Here is a 16,782-nt window from a genome sequence, read left to right as displayed (position 1 = left end):
TAGTCAAAATACAGTTGTAGATATCTGCAATGTTAATTCTGGATAGTCAAACTTAGCCATTACATGTTAAAACTTCTTGCCATAGCTCGTCTCATTCTGGGTTTTGTTGTCAGCCTGTTTAGAACCCGTTTCTTTTGGATTGTTTTCTGAGTTTGTTTTAAGGCCTGGGTGTGACCCTTTTGTTAAATCTCCACTTGTGGCCTTTGGTTTACCTTTTGGTTTTCTTTATCCTTTCTTCTTGTTGTCTTACAGGAATATTTGTGTTATGAGGTTTTCTGTTATCACTATTTTACTGCCTCATTCATTATAGCACCTATAAATAAATGGATTTGTTTGTGGGTCTGATGTTCATAACCCCTGTTTTCCCCAGCGAGCTGGGAGTTTGTAACAATTATTTCTTAGGTAGCACCGCGTGTAAACTGGTCTGTGTTGTAGATCCTGCTGAATTAATCCTGAATGAAGCTCATTAAACTGTGGGATGAGACCAAGATAAAACCAACAGGCTGAGAAAAAAAGTTTTATTACGCAAATGAACACGACACAATATCAATGAAAGAAATAGAATTAGTCATAAAAACAGGATAACGGAGGAAGAAGGCCGTACTGAGCCTAAAGACGTGGACGACAGGAGAAACGTGTGTCTGTGCTGGTTCTGGATAAACATCAGGACTGTTCGGCCTGGAAGAGGAAACTCCTCAGCTGCTCCGGGAAGTGCTGCAAGTCAGTGTTTTCAGGGTTTATTCACCATTTCATGAATCATACGGAAGCGTATTAGAGCCAGGCAGGAGAAGAATAAAAAGAATATTTTAGAGGAGGAAGATCTTTTTTTCATTATGCACTTTGAGAAAAAAGTCGAAATGTTGAGAAAAAGTCGAAATTTCAAGAATAATGTTGAAGTAAAATTTCGAGAAAAAAGTCGAAATGTCGAGAATAATGTCGAATTTGCTTTACGATATTGAATTGAAACACATATCACACATATGCGGTTGCATGACTTCAGAAACGTCCCTTTAACGTTCCACTCCAAGGATGTAAGTTAGTTAGTTAGTTAGTTAGTTAGTTAGTTAGTTAGTTAGTTAGTTAGTTAGTTAGTTAGTTAGTTCCGGCTGCTGCTGCAGAGCTGTCAGTCTCTCCTAACTGGATTTGATGGACCAGAGGAGACATTTACACTTTATTCACCAAATTGTATTTCAACTTTATTCTCAAAATTTGAACTTTATTCTTGAAATTGTATTTCAACATTAATTTCGACATTTCAACTTTTTTTCTCGACATTTCGACTTTTTTCTCGAAGTGCACAATAAAAAAAAATCTCTCCCTCTCAAATATTTTTTATCCTGCATGGCCCTGATACTCTTCTGTAGAATGAGTTCTATGTAAAACCAGATGTCTTTTATGCAGCTCACAAGGCCACATAACCCGAGTCGGTTCTGCAGGTAAACTGGTGTGCAGGTAAACTGGTGTGCAGGTAAACTGGTGTGCAGGTAAACTGGTGTGCAGGTAAACTGGTGCGGTCCCCAGCCGTGTTGCTGCTGCGTCTCTGCTGCAGCGATGAGGAGAACCAGGGGCTGCACCAGAACCAGGATCTGCACCAGAACCAGGAGCTGCACCAGGATCTGCACCAGCTCCCAGCGGCCTGAGGGGGCAGCACGTCGCAGGCCCGGCCGCCCGGCCGGCCGGCCATCAGTTGATGGCGTAGTTGAACTGGTTGGAGAACTTGTCATGTTTTCTCTTGTCCACTTTACTCATCACCTGAGCAATTCTGGCCACGGTTTTCCTGCGGGGAGGAGGAGAGAGGTGATGAGAGAAGTGAGGAGAGAGGGCGAGGAGCAACGAAGGAGATGATCTGTAGTCAGAACTAGGCCTGAAAGAAATCAAATCAATTTTCCGATTCTAAATCAATTCTCATATTAATTCCTAAAAATCGATTCATAAGTCTAAAGATCGAGTTTTCGAAATCTGCCAGTGGGACAAGATTTATCTTCTCATTACAAGCAAAACAATCTTGTTCCACTGGCAGATTTTTCTACTTATTTTAAGTGAAAATCTACTTGAAACAGGTGAAAATGGTTGTTTTTTCCGGTGATGAGTCTTGTTTTAAGTGTAATGAGATTTTTTGACTAAAAATGAGACATTTTAACTAGAAATAAGACAAATATTCTTGTTAAGATTTTGAGTTTTTGCAGTGCAGACCTTTGTAAATATGGTTGTATGATGGGGAACAAAATCCTGTCTGTTGATGCTGTTATAAATGTTGTGTTTTGAGTTTGAATGTATGTTCTTATATGCATGAATAAATAAAAACACTGCTGAGACACGCACTTGTTGAAGACTTTCTTCTGCAGCCGGGAGCGGGCCGTGTTGCTGCTCTGCTTCAGGTCACTCAGGTTGGGGTATTTCTTCTTCTTGCCTTTCCGTTTTTTCCCGGTGATCCGACTGGAGCCCAGGTCCTCTCCCGTCGCCGCTTCGATGTCGCGCATCAGCTCGGCGTCGCGCCACTCTGCAACGCAGGGACCAGCAACAGGAGGTTAACACATGCATCGTTACGTCAGGCTGCACTTTGAAGGAAATAAAAGTGAATAAAAAATAAATTTAAAAAAAATTTAAAAAAAATATATTTATATATATATTAATGAAATAAAATATATATTATATATTAAAAATGCATATACCCCTCACCCCCGACTCCCCCTTCACATTAAAAAAAAAAAAAATGATATATATTATATATTAAAAATGCATATATATATATATGCCTTAGGTTTTTACCAACATGGTATTAACCATTAATATATATGCAGACAAAGTAAAAAGAAAGACAATATCCCGCTTGACGGAGCGTCAGCTTTCCAGCGAGTCCTTCAGGCCTGATACTGAATATCAGACATGATCATTAACTGATATCTGAAACCACATTTACAGCAAACATCTGAACCTTGGTCTCAAAATCACAACCACTTCTGGTTTTTTTATTAGCTGCAGTTACTCCGACCACAGAGCCTTTATAGTATCACCATAGTGTGCGTGCGTGCGTGCGTGCGTGCGTGCGTGCGTGCGTGCGTGCGTGCGTGCGTGCGTGCGTGCGTGCCCATTGTTTAGGCCAGGTGAAAGTTAGCAAGATCTGCTGAATTTATGTTTGGGTATAACTGAAAGAAAATAGAATGTATTGATGTTTTCTGACTGAATGTAAATGAAATGTTTTCTTTTGCAATATGAGAGCAAGTGGTGGTGTTGAGCATAGACATATATATGTAGGCGCCGCATCGAGCGCTGAGCCAACCATTTTTTCGACAATAAAAGCTGTTACTGCTGCTCTGTAGACATGTCATCATCTAGTCCATCCCGCAAACAGGACCAGGATGTTATTTTATTGTCTGAAAAATGGTTCAAAAAATGTTATTTTGTTACTTGAAAAATTTTAAATATGCTTTGCTGATGAGAAAATATGTTTCTGTATTTTTCTTATTTTTGTGAGGGGGGATATATATTGTTTTTCGGCACTACCTTGTTCTCTATAGCTGATATAACATGAATTACTCCTATGTGGGATCAATAAAGTTCTTATTTTCGCCATCTGAGAAAATTCAATATATTATATTTGATGCCTAACTGTTTCCCAAGTATATTAGTGCGTGTGTGAATGAATAAATGAGACGTAAAACGTACATTTCTTTGTAGAAAGGCGCTTTATTAAAATAAGTCCATTTACTTGTATTAGTTACAGCGCAGTCTTGAACATCCAATATGGCGGCGACGTTGACGTATCTCAGCAGCAGCAAGAACACTCCATGGGGCGTCTACGTATATATGTCTATGGTGTTGAGTGGTGCTCTCAGTTATTGTTTATTTATTGATTATTCTAAGTGTTTTATGTAATCAGGACATTGACGCCAACTATCTGAGGGGCGTGGGTAATAAAAGAGCCGTCCTGCACGCGGATGAGAGCGGTTGCAGTGCTGAGTGCCATGAAAGGAAAGCTACGTCTACTTTCATCCTTCCTTGCTTCTCCTCCGTGTTCGGCGCTCCCTAAAAGCGGGTTTCATACCGGTAGCCGCTGTGTGGCCGCTCTGCCAACACCAACGCCATCAGAGAAAACAATCCTGGGGTGTTTTTGCAACGCCGGGGTGGACGGCTGCGTCACACGTGGTCGCTCAGCGACAGCTGCTGCTGCAGCTGCTCCGCCGGGGCGTCTGCTAGACCAGGTCCGGTCTGGAGGAGCCGCTTCTGCCCAAACAAATCACCCCAAAACCAACCGTACAGTTGTCCATGAAAGTGATAAAGCAGCCCTGACGACGGGCCTGGACAGAGCGGAGCCCCGGCCCAGCCCAGCAGACCACAACACTCCCAGTTACAGCAACTCTGTTCTTTATTTCTCACGTTTGCACCTCCATAATCCCGTTGGAACAACTTGTCTTTATTTCTGCAGCGGAGGAATCAGATCGTGATGCTTCATGTTTCAAATATAAATGTATATTGTTCACATTGTTATATTATTGAGAGAGGTGATCGTGGACATCCACAATGTGAAAGACTCAATGCACATGTACATTGGTCTTAATCCGTCAGTATATAATATGCGTGAAAATAAAGTGGAACAACCGGTCCTGGACGCGCCGGCTCCAGAGGCGGACCAGCTGCTGGAGCAGTGCTGCGTCGGGGAGGGGGTGGTCCTGGGCGCACCTCGGCCAGCGCCACGGATTCCGTCTGGCCCGAGGCCACGCTGGGCCCAGTCCCGAGAACGGCCCTCTCGCCGGTCGGCCCGGCCCAGAGGGCGACCCCCCGACCGGTCTCGCCGGTCGGCCCGACCTGGAGGACCCAGGAACCTGGAGGACCCGGTGGCCTCAGGCCCGGGGTCTCAGATGGGGGTCCCTGGCCTCCTCTCCTGCTCCGAGGGGGGGGGTGGTTGGCTAGGCCGGACGGTCCCCGGCCTGAGTCGGGCGATGGGGGTGTGGCAGGGTGGAGGACTGGGCGTGGTCTGCGGGGAGCAGCACACAGGGGGCGCCTGGCTCGGCTGATTGGGCACACCTGTGCCCAATCAATCTCTCCACCCTGCCTGGCAATTTAAACAGTGGCTGCACCCGCAAAGGGTTCTTCTGGGACACATCTGGGGCGTTCTTCTACAGGGACAGAGAGCTGCTGAGTGCCGATCGGTGTCTTGGTGAAATAAAGAACCAAAGATTTCTGCACTAAAGCCCGTGTCCTCTGTCCTGAGGCTGCTACACTACGCTCTCTTTGTCCATGAGGCTCCGGGTCTCTTACCTGCTCCAGCCCAGCAGACCAGGGATCGGGTCTCAGACTCTCCTGAGAGAACCTAAACAATAAAAGTGCTGCTGGTCACTGCAACAGAACCACTGGCCCAGGGAGGAGTTCTGCTGCTGCCAGGGAGAATAGGGTTGCCACCTTTCAGAAATACAAATAAGGGACGCCCTGATTTCAGCAGAGCAGGCGCCAAAAAAAAGGGACATCCCCAAAACTTCTAAAATGCATAGAAATGTATTTATTTTATATGAAAAAACTAAATGCTTTGATTTAAAGTTTAAAGTGCTTTAATAGTATTGAACTTGCATGACTGCACAGACAGACAACCATACTAGTAACTGTTCTGTCCACATCAGCCCAGATGTAGAATAAGCTACAGGTGAAGAATATGGTGTAAAAGTTAACTTATTTCAATAATTCAACTTAAAAGGCAAAACTAATATATTACATAGTCCCATTACATGCAAAGCAAGATGTGTTAAACCTTTATTTGTTATAATTTTGATGATTGAATTGTTTATTGATTTCATAATATAGAGATTCTTTTATTTGGGGTTTTCATAAACTGTGAGCCATAATTACCAAAATTATAACAAATAAAGGCTTGAAATATCTCACTTTGAATGTAGTGGGAAAAAATAGATTTGTTTCCCCTTTAGTTAGTAGTTCAACTTTTCCGACCTTCACCTGTATATTATGACATCAATAAATAAGAGCATAATATGTGTACGTATTGGTTCAATACGGAACGCAACTTTTAATTCCCAATTACGTAAAGATTCCGTATTTCAAGGGACGGGTGGCAAGCCTAAGGGAGAAGCCCAGGCTGTGGAAGTGACTTCAGTCCAGCTCCCCCCCAGAGAGGAGCCACCAGTGCTGTGACTGTGGCGGTTACGGGGGAGTGTAACCGAGCCCCGGCTGCCGGGCCCTGCAGCGCCAGCAAACCGGGTGTCCTGCCGGCTAATCTGGACCCAACTCCGGTGTTAATGAAAAGTGTAACGTCATAATTCCGGCTGATAAAGTAGAAGTGGCAGTAATGCAGAGTAATGAGCGTCTAAACGAAGAGGAGCCTCTCGTTAATGACGTCCCCTCGCAGAATTAGAGATAAACCTGCAGTAATGCGGGGTAATTACGCCGTGATTGGGGCGGGATTGAAGACGGCTCTGAGCTCTGTGAAAACACTGACCCCGGCTCAGAGTGGGTGTAATGGTGTGTTTATGTGCCATTAGTCAGCTGCGGGTCTGACCCTGGATCTGCCCGGACCTTCAGGCATCCCTCATTACACCAGAGGAGTAGGAGGAGGAGGAGGAGGAGGACGACTCGACTAGGCAGCTGCTCCTGGCTTCAAAGGCTATAACTGCAGCAGACGCGGCCTAAGCGCCTGGTCAGCGCTGCAGCTGGAGGAGGACGTCAACACCGAGACAAGGCGTCAAAAATTGCCAAAACGAAGCTCAATGTCACCAAAAACGATAATTTCTGAAAACTCCGGCCAAAGTGGAGATTTGCAAAAACTCTGTCTTCACGTTTGCTTGTAAACAGAGGGAAATGGACATTTACCGTATTTTCGCGACCATAAGGTGCAACTTTTTTTTTTTTTTTTTTTTTTTTAAATGTGCCGGGCGCCTTAAGAAACGGTGCGCCGTGTCTATTACCTGAATTACGGTAATGTAAGGCCATGAGAACGGTAAAGGGAGAAGGGGGCGGGTGAAGCCCCCGTGAGTTGCGACGTGAATGAGACTCCACTGAGCTGTTTAATGCGAAACAGATGATGAAAACTTTTAAGGATTTGCTTGATGTGTAAAGTGAAATAAAATACAATCAAACTAAGTTTTGCTCCGCTCTATTTAAATAAGCACACTTGTGTGTGCGTGTTCTGCAGCGCGCGTGTGTTTTGCATGTCGGGAACCGAGCATGCACCTGCCGTGGGGTTGCGGGTCCGATCGCCGGTTCCCCGGGGCAGATCCGGCTGAAATGCCGGTGCTCTTTCCCCGAGAGCCCCTACTACCAGTCCATGTGGGCTGCTCCGGTCCCGGCCGGTCGGAACCGGTGACTTTCCCCGGTTAAAGCCGCGGTGATGGGCGCTGCTGCAGCCGACTTCCTGGTTCCCAAAGCGGTCCGATGACCTGGTTCCCGGCCGCTTTGCGAGCAGAGATTTCTGGGGTACGTCTCAGGTCGGATCAGCTTCCCCCTCCGAAATTTGCAGACAAATCTGTCGGTTACAAACCCGGTACCGGACCCCGACATGCGCGGGTGTGTGTATTCGCGGCGCGACACAAACAGATTCTCATGTATGTGGTGCTGGACTGGCGCAGCTGATGGACAGAAACCTATGGTGATTTTTAAAAGAAAAACTTTGCATAAGACGTTTCCAGCCGGAGTCATTATAAGGGTGAATGAAAAGAGGTGGCTGGATGAAGGGATGAAGGGACCCGGTCCAGCGCGGGGGAGCAGATGGGGAGCGGACCCGGTCCAGCGCGGGGGGGATCCGCAGCACAACGGGGTATGAAAAGTTTATTTAATCTTGTGCTGCCTGCCACGCTGATGGACAGAAACTGCCGGCTATGGTGATTTTTAAAAGAAAAGCGTTGCCTAAACAGACTTTTCCAGCCAGAGTGAAATGAAAAGGGCTGGATGGATGAGGAGATGATCAGTGGCTGAGACAGGTTTATGTGCAGCGCCCCGTGGTTTTTTTAAATTCTTTAATGCAGAAACAGAATATGAACCTTTGAAGGGTTTGATTGATGTGAAAAGTGAAATAAAATATCAAATAAGTTTTGCTTCAGCTCTATTTTTAGCGTGTGTGTGTTTTGCAGCACGTGTGTGTGCAGCTCCGTCTCCGTAGACGGCGCCTTTTGGGTCGATGCGCCGTATGTGTGTTTTAAAACCAAAAATGACACACAAAACTGAGGGTGCGCCTTTCCACACAGTGCGCCATATGGTCGCGAAAATACGGTAGGCTTCAGAACTTCACATTATGAGACAGCGCGACCCGTATTTACAATTTGTTTGTAACCGTCAATATTTTCTTGTATTTTACCTGTTTTATATTCTAAAGTCACACTTAAGTAACTCCACTTCTCTGTCACTCCAAACGAAAGACTCTGGTTCATCTTGGAAGTAACTGGAAGTTACTCGTGTCATTTGTTGATGTTTTTTTCCAGGATTCTGATTGGCTAGCATGACTTTATCTTCTCGTTACACTGCCCCCTGTAGGTTTGGCTGCTCATAGCACCTTAACAGCTATTTATGCAGGTTCCTGGAAATGAAGAGATTTTTCAAAAGGTAGAGGGGCAAATCACCATTTTTGTAAATACCCGGCTATGTGGAAACGTGGCCTAAATATATCTATATCCATGGATCACACTTTAGGAAGCCTTCTTTATATTTTAGCGTTATTTCCGCATAGATGAGTGAGTTTGATGCTCCTTAACCAGCAGCACGAGTGCTAACAGGAATCAGCAGGAGAGACCGCGTCTCTCCAGTATTAGTGTCGCTTCATTGGCTACCCGTAAAATTCAGAATCCAATTCAAATCTAAATTAATTAATTCTATTACTTGCGTATAAAGCCCAAAACGGCTTAGCTCTGCATTATTTGCAAGACCTGATAGTGCCTTATGTTCCTGGCAGAGCTCTCCGTTCTCAGAGTGCAGGTTTACTCGTAGTTCCTAGAGTATCTAAATGTAGATTTGGAGGGCGGGCGTTCTGCTATCAGGCACCATTACTTTGGAACCAACTTCCAATCTGGGTTAAGGAGGCTGACACCCCCTCCACCTTTAAAACTAAACTTAAAACCTTTCTGTTTAGTAAAGCTTATAGTTAGTGTTTAGTAAACCTCTAGCTGGTGTTGGTAAATCTCTAGGTAGGCCTATGCTGCAGGGGGGCACCGACATGATCCGCTGGGCGGTGCCTCTCACCCTTCTTCTCCTCTCCTTTTCCCTTCCCACTTCTCCATTTCCATTTGTATTTATTATAAGTATCTCATAGCCATCATTTTTGTCCATCGTTCCTGTAGTTTCTTGTGCCGGCCCCCCTTTTTTCTCTTTTGTGCATGTTTGCAGGCCGGAGCCTCGGGAGCTGCGTTCTGGCCTGCGGAGACTCGGGGAGGAGCAGAGACTTGGGGAGGAACAGAGACTCGGGGAGGAACAGAGACTCGGGGAGGAACAGAGACTCGGGGAGGAACAGAGACTCGGGGAAGAGCAGAGACTCGGGGAAGAGCAGAGACTCTGGGAAGAGCAGAGACTCGGGGAGGAGCAGAGACTCTGGGAGGAGCAGAGACTCGGGGAGGAGCAGAGACTCGGGGAGGAGCAGAGACTCGGGGAGGAGCAGAGACTCGGGGAGGAGCAGAGACTCGGGGAAGAGCAGAGACTCGGGGAGGAACAGAGACTCGGGGAGGAGCAGAGACTCGGGGAGGAGCAGAGACTCGGGGAGGAGCAGAGACTCGGGGAGGAACAGAGACTCGGGGAGGAGCAGAGACTCGGGGAGGAGCAGAGACTCTGGGAGGAGCAGAGACTCGGGGAAGAGCAGAGACTCGGGGAGGAGCAGAGACTCGGGGAGGAGCAGAGACTCGGGGAGGAGCAGAGACTCGGGGAGGAGCAGAGACTCGGGGAGGAGCAGAGACTCGGGGAGGAGCAGAGACTCGGGGAAGAGCAGAGACTCGGAGGAGGAGCAGAGACTCGGGGAGGAACAGATACTCGGAGGAGGAGCAGAGACTCGGGGAGGAGCAGAGACTCGGGGAGGAACAGAGACTCTGGGAGGAACAGAGACTCGGGGAGGAACAGAGACTCGGGGAGGAGCAGAGACTCGGGGAGGAGCAGAGACTCGGGGAGGAACAGAGACTCGGGGAGGAGCAGAGACTCGGGGAGGAACAGAGACTCGGGGAGGAGCAGAGACTCTGGGAAGAGCAGAGACTCTGGGAGGAGCAGAGACTCGGGGGAGCAGAACTTCTGAGTGTAATCAGAGTTGCAGCAGCAGGGCGCTCTGCTCTGTCAACACCTCTTACTCCTCCAGCTGGGTCCTGTGTGTGTGTGTGTGTGTGTGTGTGTGTGTGTGTGTGTGTGTGTGTGTGTGTGTGTGTGTGTGTGTGTGTGTGTGTGTGTGTGTGTGTGTGTGGTCTTTGGTTCTTCATCTGTCAGCTACACATCACTAAGCACAGACCAGCATCCTCCTCAAACACTCTCCTTCAGACATCACAAAACAATGAGAACCAGAGGAACAAAAGTGGGTGTTTTCCATCACCAGGTGGAGATAAAGCTAAACTCTGGCCACAGCACGCTGCTGTTGCGTATGAACCTCCCTGTAATCCCGCCTTTCTAAATCAACTTCCTGTGTCATCTCTGTGCACCTCAGATGCTTATCTTCCCAACAGTTGGTAGACTCTTACTCATCCGGGAAACAATGGGCTTTTTGGGAATGTTGGGAATGTCTGTAAACATCTGCTTGGGATACGGCCAGTATTGGAGCTTTTCCACCAGCACCTACTCAGCCCGACTGGACTCGGTTTGGTTCTTTTCCACTAGGGGTCTAACGTGCCGAGTAGATACTTTTCTGTAACTATTCTGCCGAGGTTCTAAGCGGCTTAGTCGGCTGTATCTGACATCATCACACTACAGACCACCGATTGGTCGGGGGGTTGGAGTCAGACGTCTGAGTCAGGAGGAGGAAATCAGAGAAAGAGACTCTGACAGATTCTTGTTCATTTTATTCAACAGGCAACGGCAGCAAAAGTCTGTTTGGTGATCCAACTCTGAGGGTCAGATGTTCATAAACCTGGTGCTGAGGAGAGAATTAAAAAGGGATCTAGACGGAGATAAGGAACAACCAGATCTACCAGGAACTCTGTCTCTTCATAGCTGCTCACGGCTCCAGATGACTTTTCAGCAGCGCAGACCTAAACTAACAAAAAAGCGTTGCCGCTTGAAGTTTCTCTCTCTCTCATTTTTTAACTTGATATCAAACACAAACCACAGATCCAGCAGCACATCTATCATCTCCTCCAGGTTCTACATCTTTAGTGTTGTTGTCTTCTTCGTTTAGATACACAATCAAATACGTCACAGCAGTTTCACTCCAACCTCCTACTTCTGCTCCAGGAGCTGGGTTGTAGTGGAAAAGAAACTTGAGCCAAGCCGAGTAGGTGCTAGTGGAAAAGAGCCATTAAATATCCTCATGGCACGGCATTAAATCACACACTTCACCAGGATGTGTTGGGGGCAGAACGGTTCTCCCCAGAGTCCAGAGTCCTAGAGAAAAGACTTCCTTAAAGCTGACAGGAGGATAGAAACAAACGAGATGCTGCCTCCACTTCCCGGGAGCCAGAGACCACACCGTAGCATTAAACACTTCATACTATCGGCTGCATTTCTACCCGGGGATCCATTCAAATGTCAAGAATCCATTCCATTCCCATTCTTAAGATTCAGAATCGATTATCAAGATTTGATCCGATCTGATTCCGATATTGATTTGGGTTAGTGTTATTAAAACTGTTTTTTCAGCTGTTGCATGAATGATATGACTGTAGTTCTGCAACATATTAATACTGGTATTATATTGAGATTCAACAGCAAGTATTGCAGCTAATGATGCTGTAAGGACCAATCAGCTCCCAGAATGCTGATAGAACTGTTTTCAGAAACATCATGTGGGTCAGAATTACCAAACAGATCCAGGGAGGAAACAGAGACGGATGAAATCGGTTTCATTTTTTCCCACATTCCGTTTTAATTTATTCCATTTTCGGTCTATTTCGGTTTTTAATTCTTGAGAACTTGGTTTTTAGCATTTTATGCAAATGCAACCCCAAGACAGTATATAAAGTAATGAAATATAGACAATTTATGCAATTATAACTGAAAACGTTAATGTTTTCATACCTTTAAACATATTTAAAGGCAAGAACATGGCACCAGTTATTCTTGTGTCCAACAAAATTAATTAGGAATTGGGAATTAATAAGAGAATCGATTTAGAATCGGAAAATTGATTTTTTCAACGCAGGCCTAATTTCTACAGTAGCAAATGTAAAACCTTTATCCAGAGTGTGAGAGAGTGAGTTCCCCTGTCTGACTGCTGAGCAACCACAGAGAAACAAACGCTGTATGTGCTGGTGTATGGACAGTAGGAGCAGGAGCTGAGACCAGCGGGCCTGAGTCCATCACCCTGACAGTGTGTGTGTGTGTGTGTGTGTGTGTGTGTGTGTGTGTGTGTGTGTGTGTGTGTGTGTGAGAGAGAGACTGACTCATGGATCAATACTGTAGCTGGTAACCAAAGATGCTATTTCACAACTCACTGGACAGCATGCTACGGACACACACACACACACACACACACACACACACACACACACACACACACACACACACACACACACACACACACACACACACACACACACACACACACACACACACACACACACACACACACACACACACACACACACTGGCTAACAAGACATCCTGCAGGTTGGTGACTCTACAACAGACAGACAGACAGACAGACACAAAGATGTGTGGGACTCTGACTGGTCCCAGCAATATTAAGAATATTTGTCTTATTTCTAGTTAAAATGTCTAATTTTTAGTCAAAAAATCTCATTACACTTAAAACAAGACTCATCACTGGAAAAAACAACAATTTTCAAGTAGATTTTCACTTGAAATAAGTAGAAAAATCTGCCAGTGGAACAAGATTTTTTTGCTTGTAATGAGAAGATTAATCTTGTTCCACTGGCAGATTTTTCTACTTATTTCAAGTGAACATTTACTTGAAACAGGTGAAAATTGTCAAATAAGTTATTTTTCTGGTAATGACTCTTGTTTTAAGTGTAATGAGATTTTTTTACTAAAAATGAGACATTTTAACTAGAAATAAGACAAATATTTCTGGTAAGATTTGGAGTTTTTGCAGTGTGGACACTGATCTGGGACAACTGTCAAAACTTCTGCACCACCTTCAGGCGGGATTAAAAAGACTGACGGCGAGTTTTGGGATATGGGATTCCTAAAGATCCCCAAATTATTTACTTAGGACTGATACCAGAGGATGTAATGAATAAAGAGGACATATACATTTTTAAAATTCTGTCTCTTGCAGCTAAGAAAGCCATTACAAGAAATGGGCTGAAGATGGACTCACCTGGACTGAACTAATGGTTGGACGTTGTAAAGAAATACGATCAATGGAACTAATTACCTACAGCCTACGACTTAAAACAGAGATGTACTTAGCAAGATGGACAAAATGGCATTATTATATAAGACAGCAGTGCGGGGGTCAGCAACCCGCGGCTCTAGAGCCGCATGTGGCTCTAGAGCCGCATGTAGCTCTAGAGCCGCATGTGGCTCTAGAGCCACTCTTTAGCCGCTCTTTAGCGCTGCCCTAGTGGCTCCTGGAGCTTTTCAAAAATGTTTGACCTTTTTTTTCCTTTTTTTCTTTTTTTTTTCTCTTTTTTTCTTCCTTTTTCTTTCCTTTTTAATCTTGACATTTCGACTTTTTTCTCGAAATTTTGTCTTCTTTCTTGACATTTCAACTTTTTTAACGGAATTTTGAGTATTTCCTCAACATTTCGACTTTTTTCTCTAAATTTCGACTTTTTTTTTCTCGACATTTTGACTTTTTTCCTCAACATTTCGACTTTTTTCTCGAAATTTCGACTTTTTCTTGACATTTTGACTTTTTTCTCGAGACTGTACTTCAACATTAATCTCGACATTTTGACTTTTTTCTCAACTTTTTTCTCAAAATTTCAACTTTTTTCTCGACATTTCGCCTTTTTTCTCGAAGTGCATATTGAAAAAATAAATCTTCCCCCAGTTCTAACTAATATAGAAACATGCAGCATGTGTTGTCTTCATTCTAAGGCTTATACAAGAGTTTTCATTTTTTGCGGCTCCAGACATATTTGTTTTTTGTGTTTTTGGTCCAATATGGCTCTTTCAACATGTTGGGTTGCAGACCCCTGCCGTAGTGTCTCCCCCCCTTGTTTTCTTGTATTTTGTACACCTGTTTTTGTTGTTGTTTTTCTATTATGTCTGAAAATTGAAAAATTAAATTAAAAAAAGAAAAGAAAAGACTGGCGGCATGATGACCCGAAGAGCTCCTTCTACAGCTCACATGTTTATAGTTTGAAGAAAGAGGTTCCCAAAGCCCAGTCAAGTGTTCTTACGGTGTGTGCTGAGGGGATGTCAACATAGTTGGAGAAGTCGTGAAAGAATCCCAGAGAAAAGAAGAAGAACAGCAACTCCATCCACTGAGGGAGACTGAAACTCACCGGGCTGCTCCTCTCTCCTCTTCCTCTCCTCCCGCTCCTCCCTCCGTCGGTCCTCCTCCCTGCAGGGTCGGCCCTCCGCGTCCCGGGGCACGATCTGGCCGTGGAACGGACACTGAGGAAGCACAAAAATGATTATGAAAGAAAATACAGTAAGTACAGTAGGACAGATTGTGACTGGCGTGTATTTCCCTGTTCTTCTGGTGCTGCTGCATCCCGACTCTGTAGTGTCTTTTTCTCCTAAAGCCGCGGTGCAGGAGTGTTTTGGGTAGTTATGGGTCGTGTTGTCACTCTTTTTTCTTCTTCTAAACCGACATGTCACCATGGATTATATCTGAGACTGTAATGAACGATTCATCAAAAGGTCCCATTCTTGAGCTGCTGCTGAAGCTCATTGGCCGTTCTCAGCTTGTTGCTAAGCAACCAACGTTATTGACACAGGAAGTGAAGAAGCGGGGAGACTGTTTTTAGCCCGTGTCTTGTCTTGTCTAAGCCTTAGTATGAAGGCAACACATGCTGCATGTTTCTATATTGGTTAGAACTGGGGGAAGATTTTTTTTCATTATGTACTTCGAGAAAAAAGTCGAAATGTCGAGAAAAAAGTCGAAATGTTGAGAAAAAAGCTGAAATGTTGAGAAAAAAGTCAAAATGTCGAGAAAAAAGTCAAAATGTCGAGAAAAAAGTTGAAATGTCAAGGAAAAAGTCAAAAATTCAAGAAAAAAGTCAAAATGTCGAGATTAATGTTGGAGTACAATCTCGAGAAAAAAGTCGAAATGTCGAAAAAAAGTTGAAATGTCGAGATTAAAAAAGGAAAAAGGAAGAAAAAAAGAGAAAAAGAGAGGAAAAAAAGGGAAAAAGAGAAAAAAGAAGAAGAAAAAAAAGAAAAAAAAAGGTCAAACATTTTTGAAAAAGCTCCAGGAGCCACTAGGGCAGCGCTAAAGAGCCGCATGCGGCTCTAGAGCCGCGGGTTTCCGACCCCTGGTTTAGCCAATCAGAATGCAGAACACGATGCAAGATGCAAATCCGTGAAGCAGCGAGACGTGAAAGGTGAACCGCGTTATAGCCAGGTATACGGCTACTGTATGCGTATGTATAGTATGTACATGTATGTATAGTATGGCTATACTATATAGCCACAATATACGGAGAAGTGTGAGGTTTCCTCCCCTCACCTTGAGCCGGTCCTGGCGTGGGCACAGCTTCCCGTTCCCCAGCGGGGCTCTGCAGGAGTGGCTGACGGGAACAAATCTCCCAGGAAAGGAGATGTATCTGCTCTTGCTCTCTGCTAACAGGTCCTGGTTCTCCACCTCCTCCTCCACCTCTGCAGGGACCCAGAACTGATGCTGGGAGGTCGACCTGCAGGAAGAAACACATCCAGGTCCAATGTAGAATTAAAGCTGCAAGCAGCGATGAACGGGCCCTTGCGCATGCAATTTTCAACAATAAAGGTTAAGGACTCAAAACTAAGTCTGAAGAGACCACCCATGACTCTCTCTGTCAAACCATTCAAAAGTTATGGCAGAAAATAGGAACTATCAAATATTGACCAATCGGAAGAAGGGGTGGGGCTAATTTGCACCAATTATGGTCAAAGACTCAAAACTAAGTCCAATGACACCACCCACGAGTCTTTATGTCAAACCATTCAAAAGTTATGGCAGAAAGTAGGAACTATCAAATATGGACCAATCAGATGAAGGGGGGGGGGGGGGCGCGCTTTTTGGCGTCTATCGTCGCCACGGTAACGCTTTTGAAAGAGAAGAGTAATGCGTGTTGTCGCAGGATGGAGTCGCACATTTTGATGTATAACACACCTGGGTGCACGTTACGGTTCGGGCGAGGAAACGGTCGAAGGAATGGCATAAATTGCGCCAAAATTACACGATTAATTCAAAATGGCCGACTTCCTGTTCGGTTTCGGCCATGGCGCCAAGAGACTTTTCTTTTAGTTGTGACATGATACAGGTGTGTACCGATCTTCGTGCATGTACGTCAAACCGTATTGTGGGGCTTGAGGCACAAAGTTTTCTAGGGGGCGCTGTTGAGCCATTTTGCCACGGCCATTAATGCAAACCATTAAATATCAAATTTTTCCACCAGGCCTGGCTTGGTGCAACATTTGGTGACTTTTGGGGCACGTTTAGGGGGAAAAAAGGCCCTCATTTCGTTGGAAGAAAAACGAGGATAAAAACCAAAACAGTAATTCCTACAGATACAATAGGGCCTTGGCACTGTCAGTGCTCGGGCCCTAATA

At 45.1% G+C, this 16,782-nt stretch overlaps 1 protein-coding gene across 1 annotated transcript in view; it reads right to left on the bottom strand.

Annotated features, from left to right (window-relative positions):
• Positions 1-528: 528 nt before the first annotated feature.
• The window catches only part of LOC133447304 (UV-stimulated scaffold protein A-like), a 61,771-nt gene continuing 45,517 nt past the window's right edge, over positions 529-16,782 (bottom strand). Inside the window, exons 12-15 of the mRNA XM_061725945.1 lie at positions 15,701-15,884; positions 14,532-14,643; positions 2,323-2,500; positions 529-1,777 (exon numbers count right to left, since the gene is read on the bottom strand). Coding sequence (XP_061581929.1) covers positions 1,684-1,777; positions 2,323-2,500; positions 14,532-14,643; positions 15,701-15,884 — 568 coding nt within the window. The 3' untranslated portion in view covers positions 529-1,683. The remainder of the gene's footprint in view (positions 1,778-2,322; positions 2,501-14,531; positions 14,644-15,700; positions 15,885-16,782) is intronic.

The sequence above is a fragment of the Cololabis saira genome, chromosome 7 (genome assembly GCF_033807715.1).
Source record: "Cololabis saira isolate AMF1-May2022 chromosome 7, fColSai1.1, whole genome shotgun sequence".
Taxonomy (NCBI): domain Eukaryota; kingdom Metazoa; phylum Chordata; class Actinopteri; order Beloniformes; family Belonidae; genus Cololabis; species Cololabis saira.
This window is presented reverse-complemented; position numbering and strand designations above follow the sequence as displayed.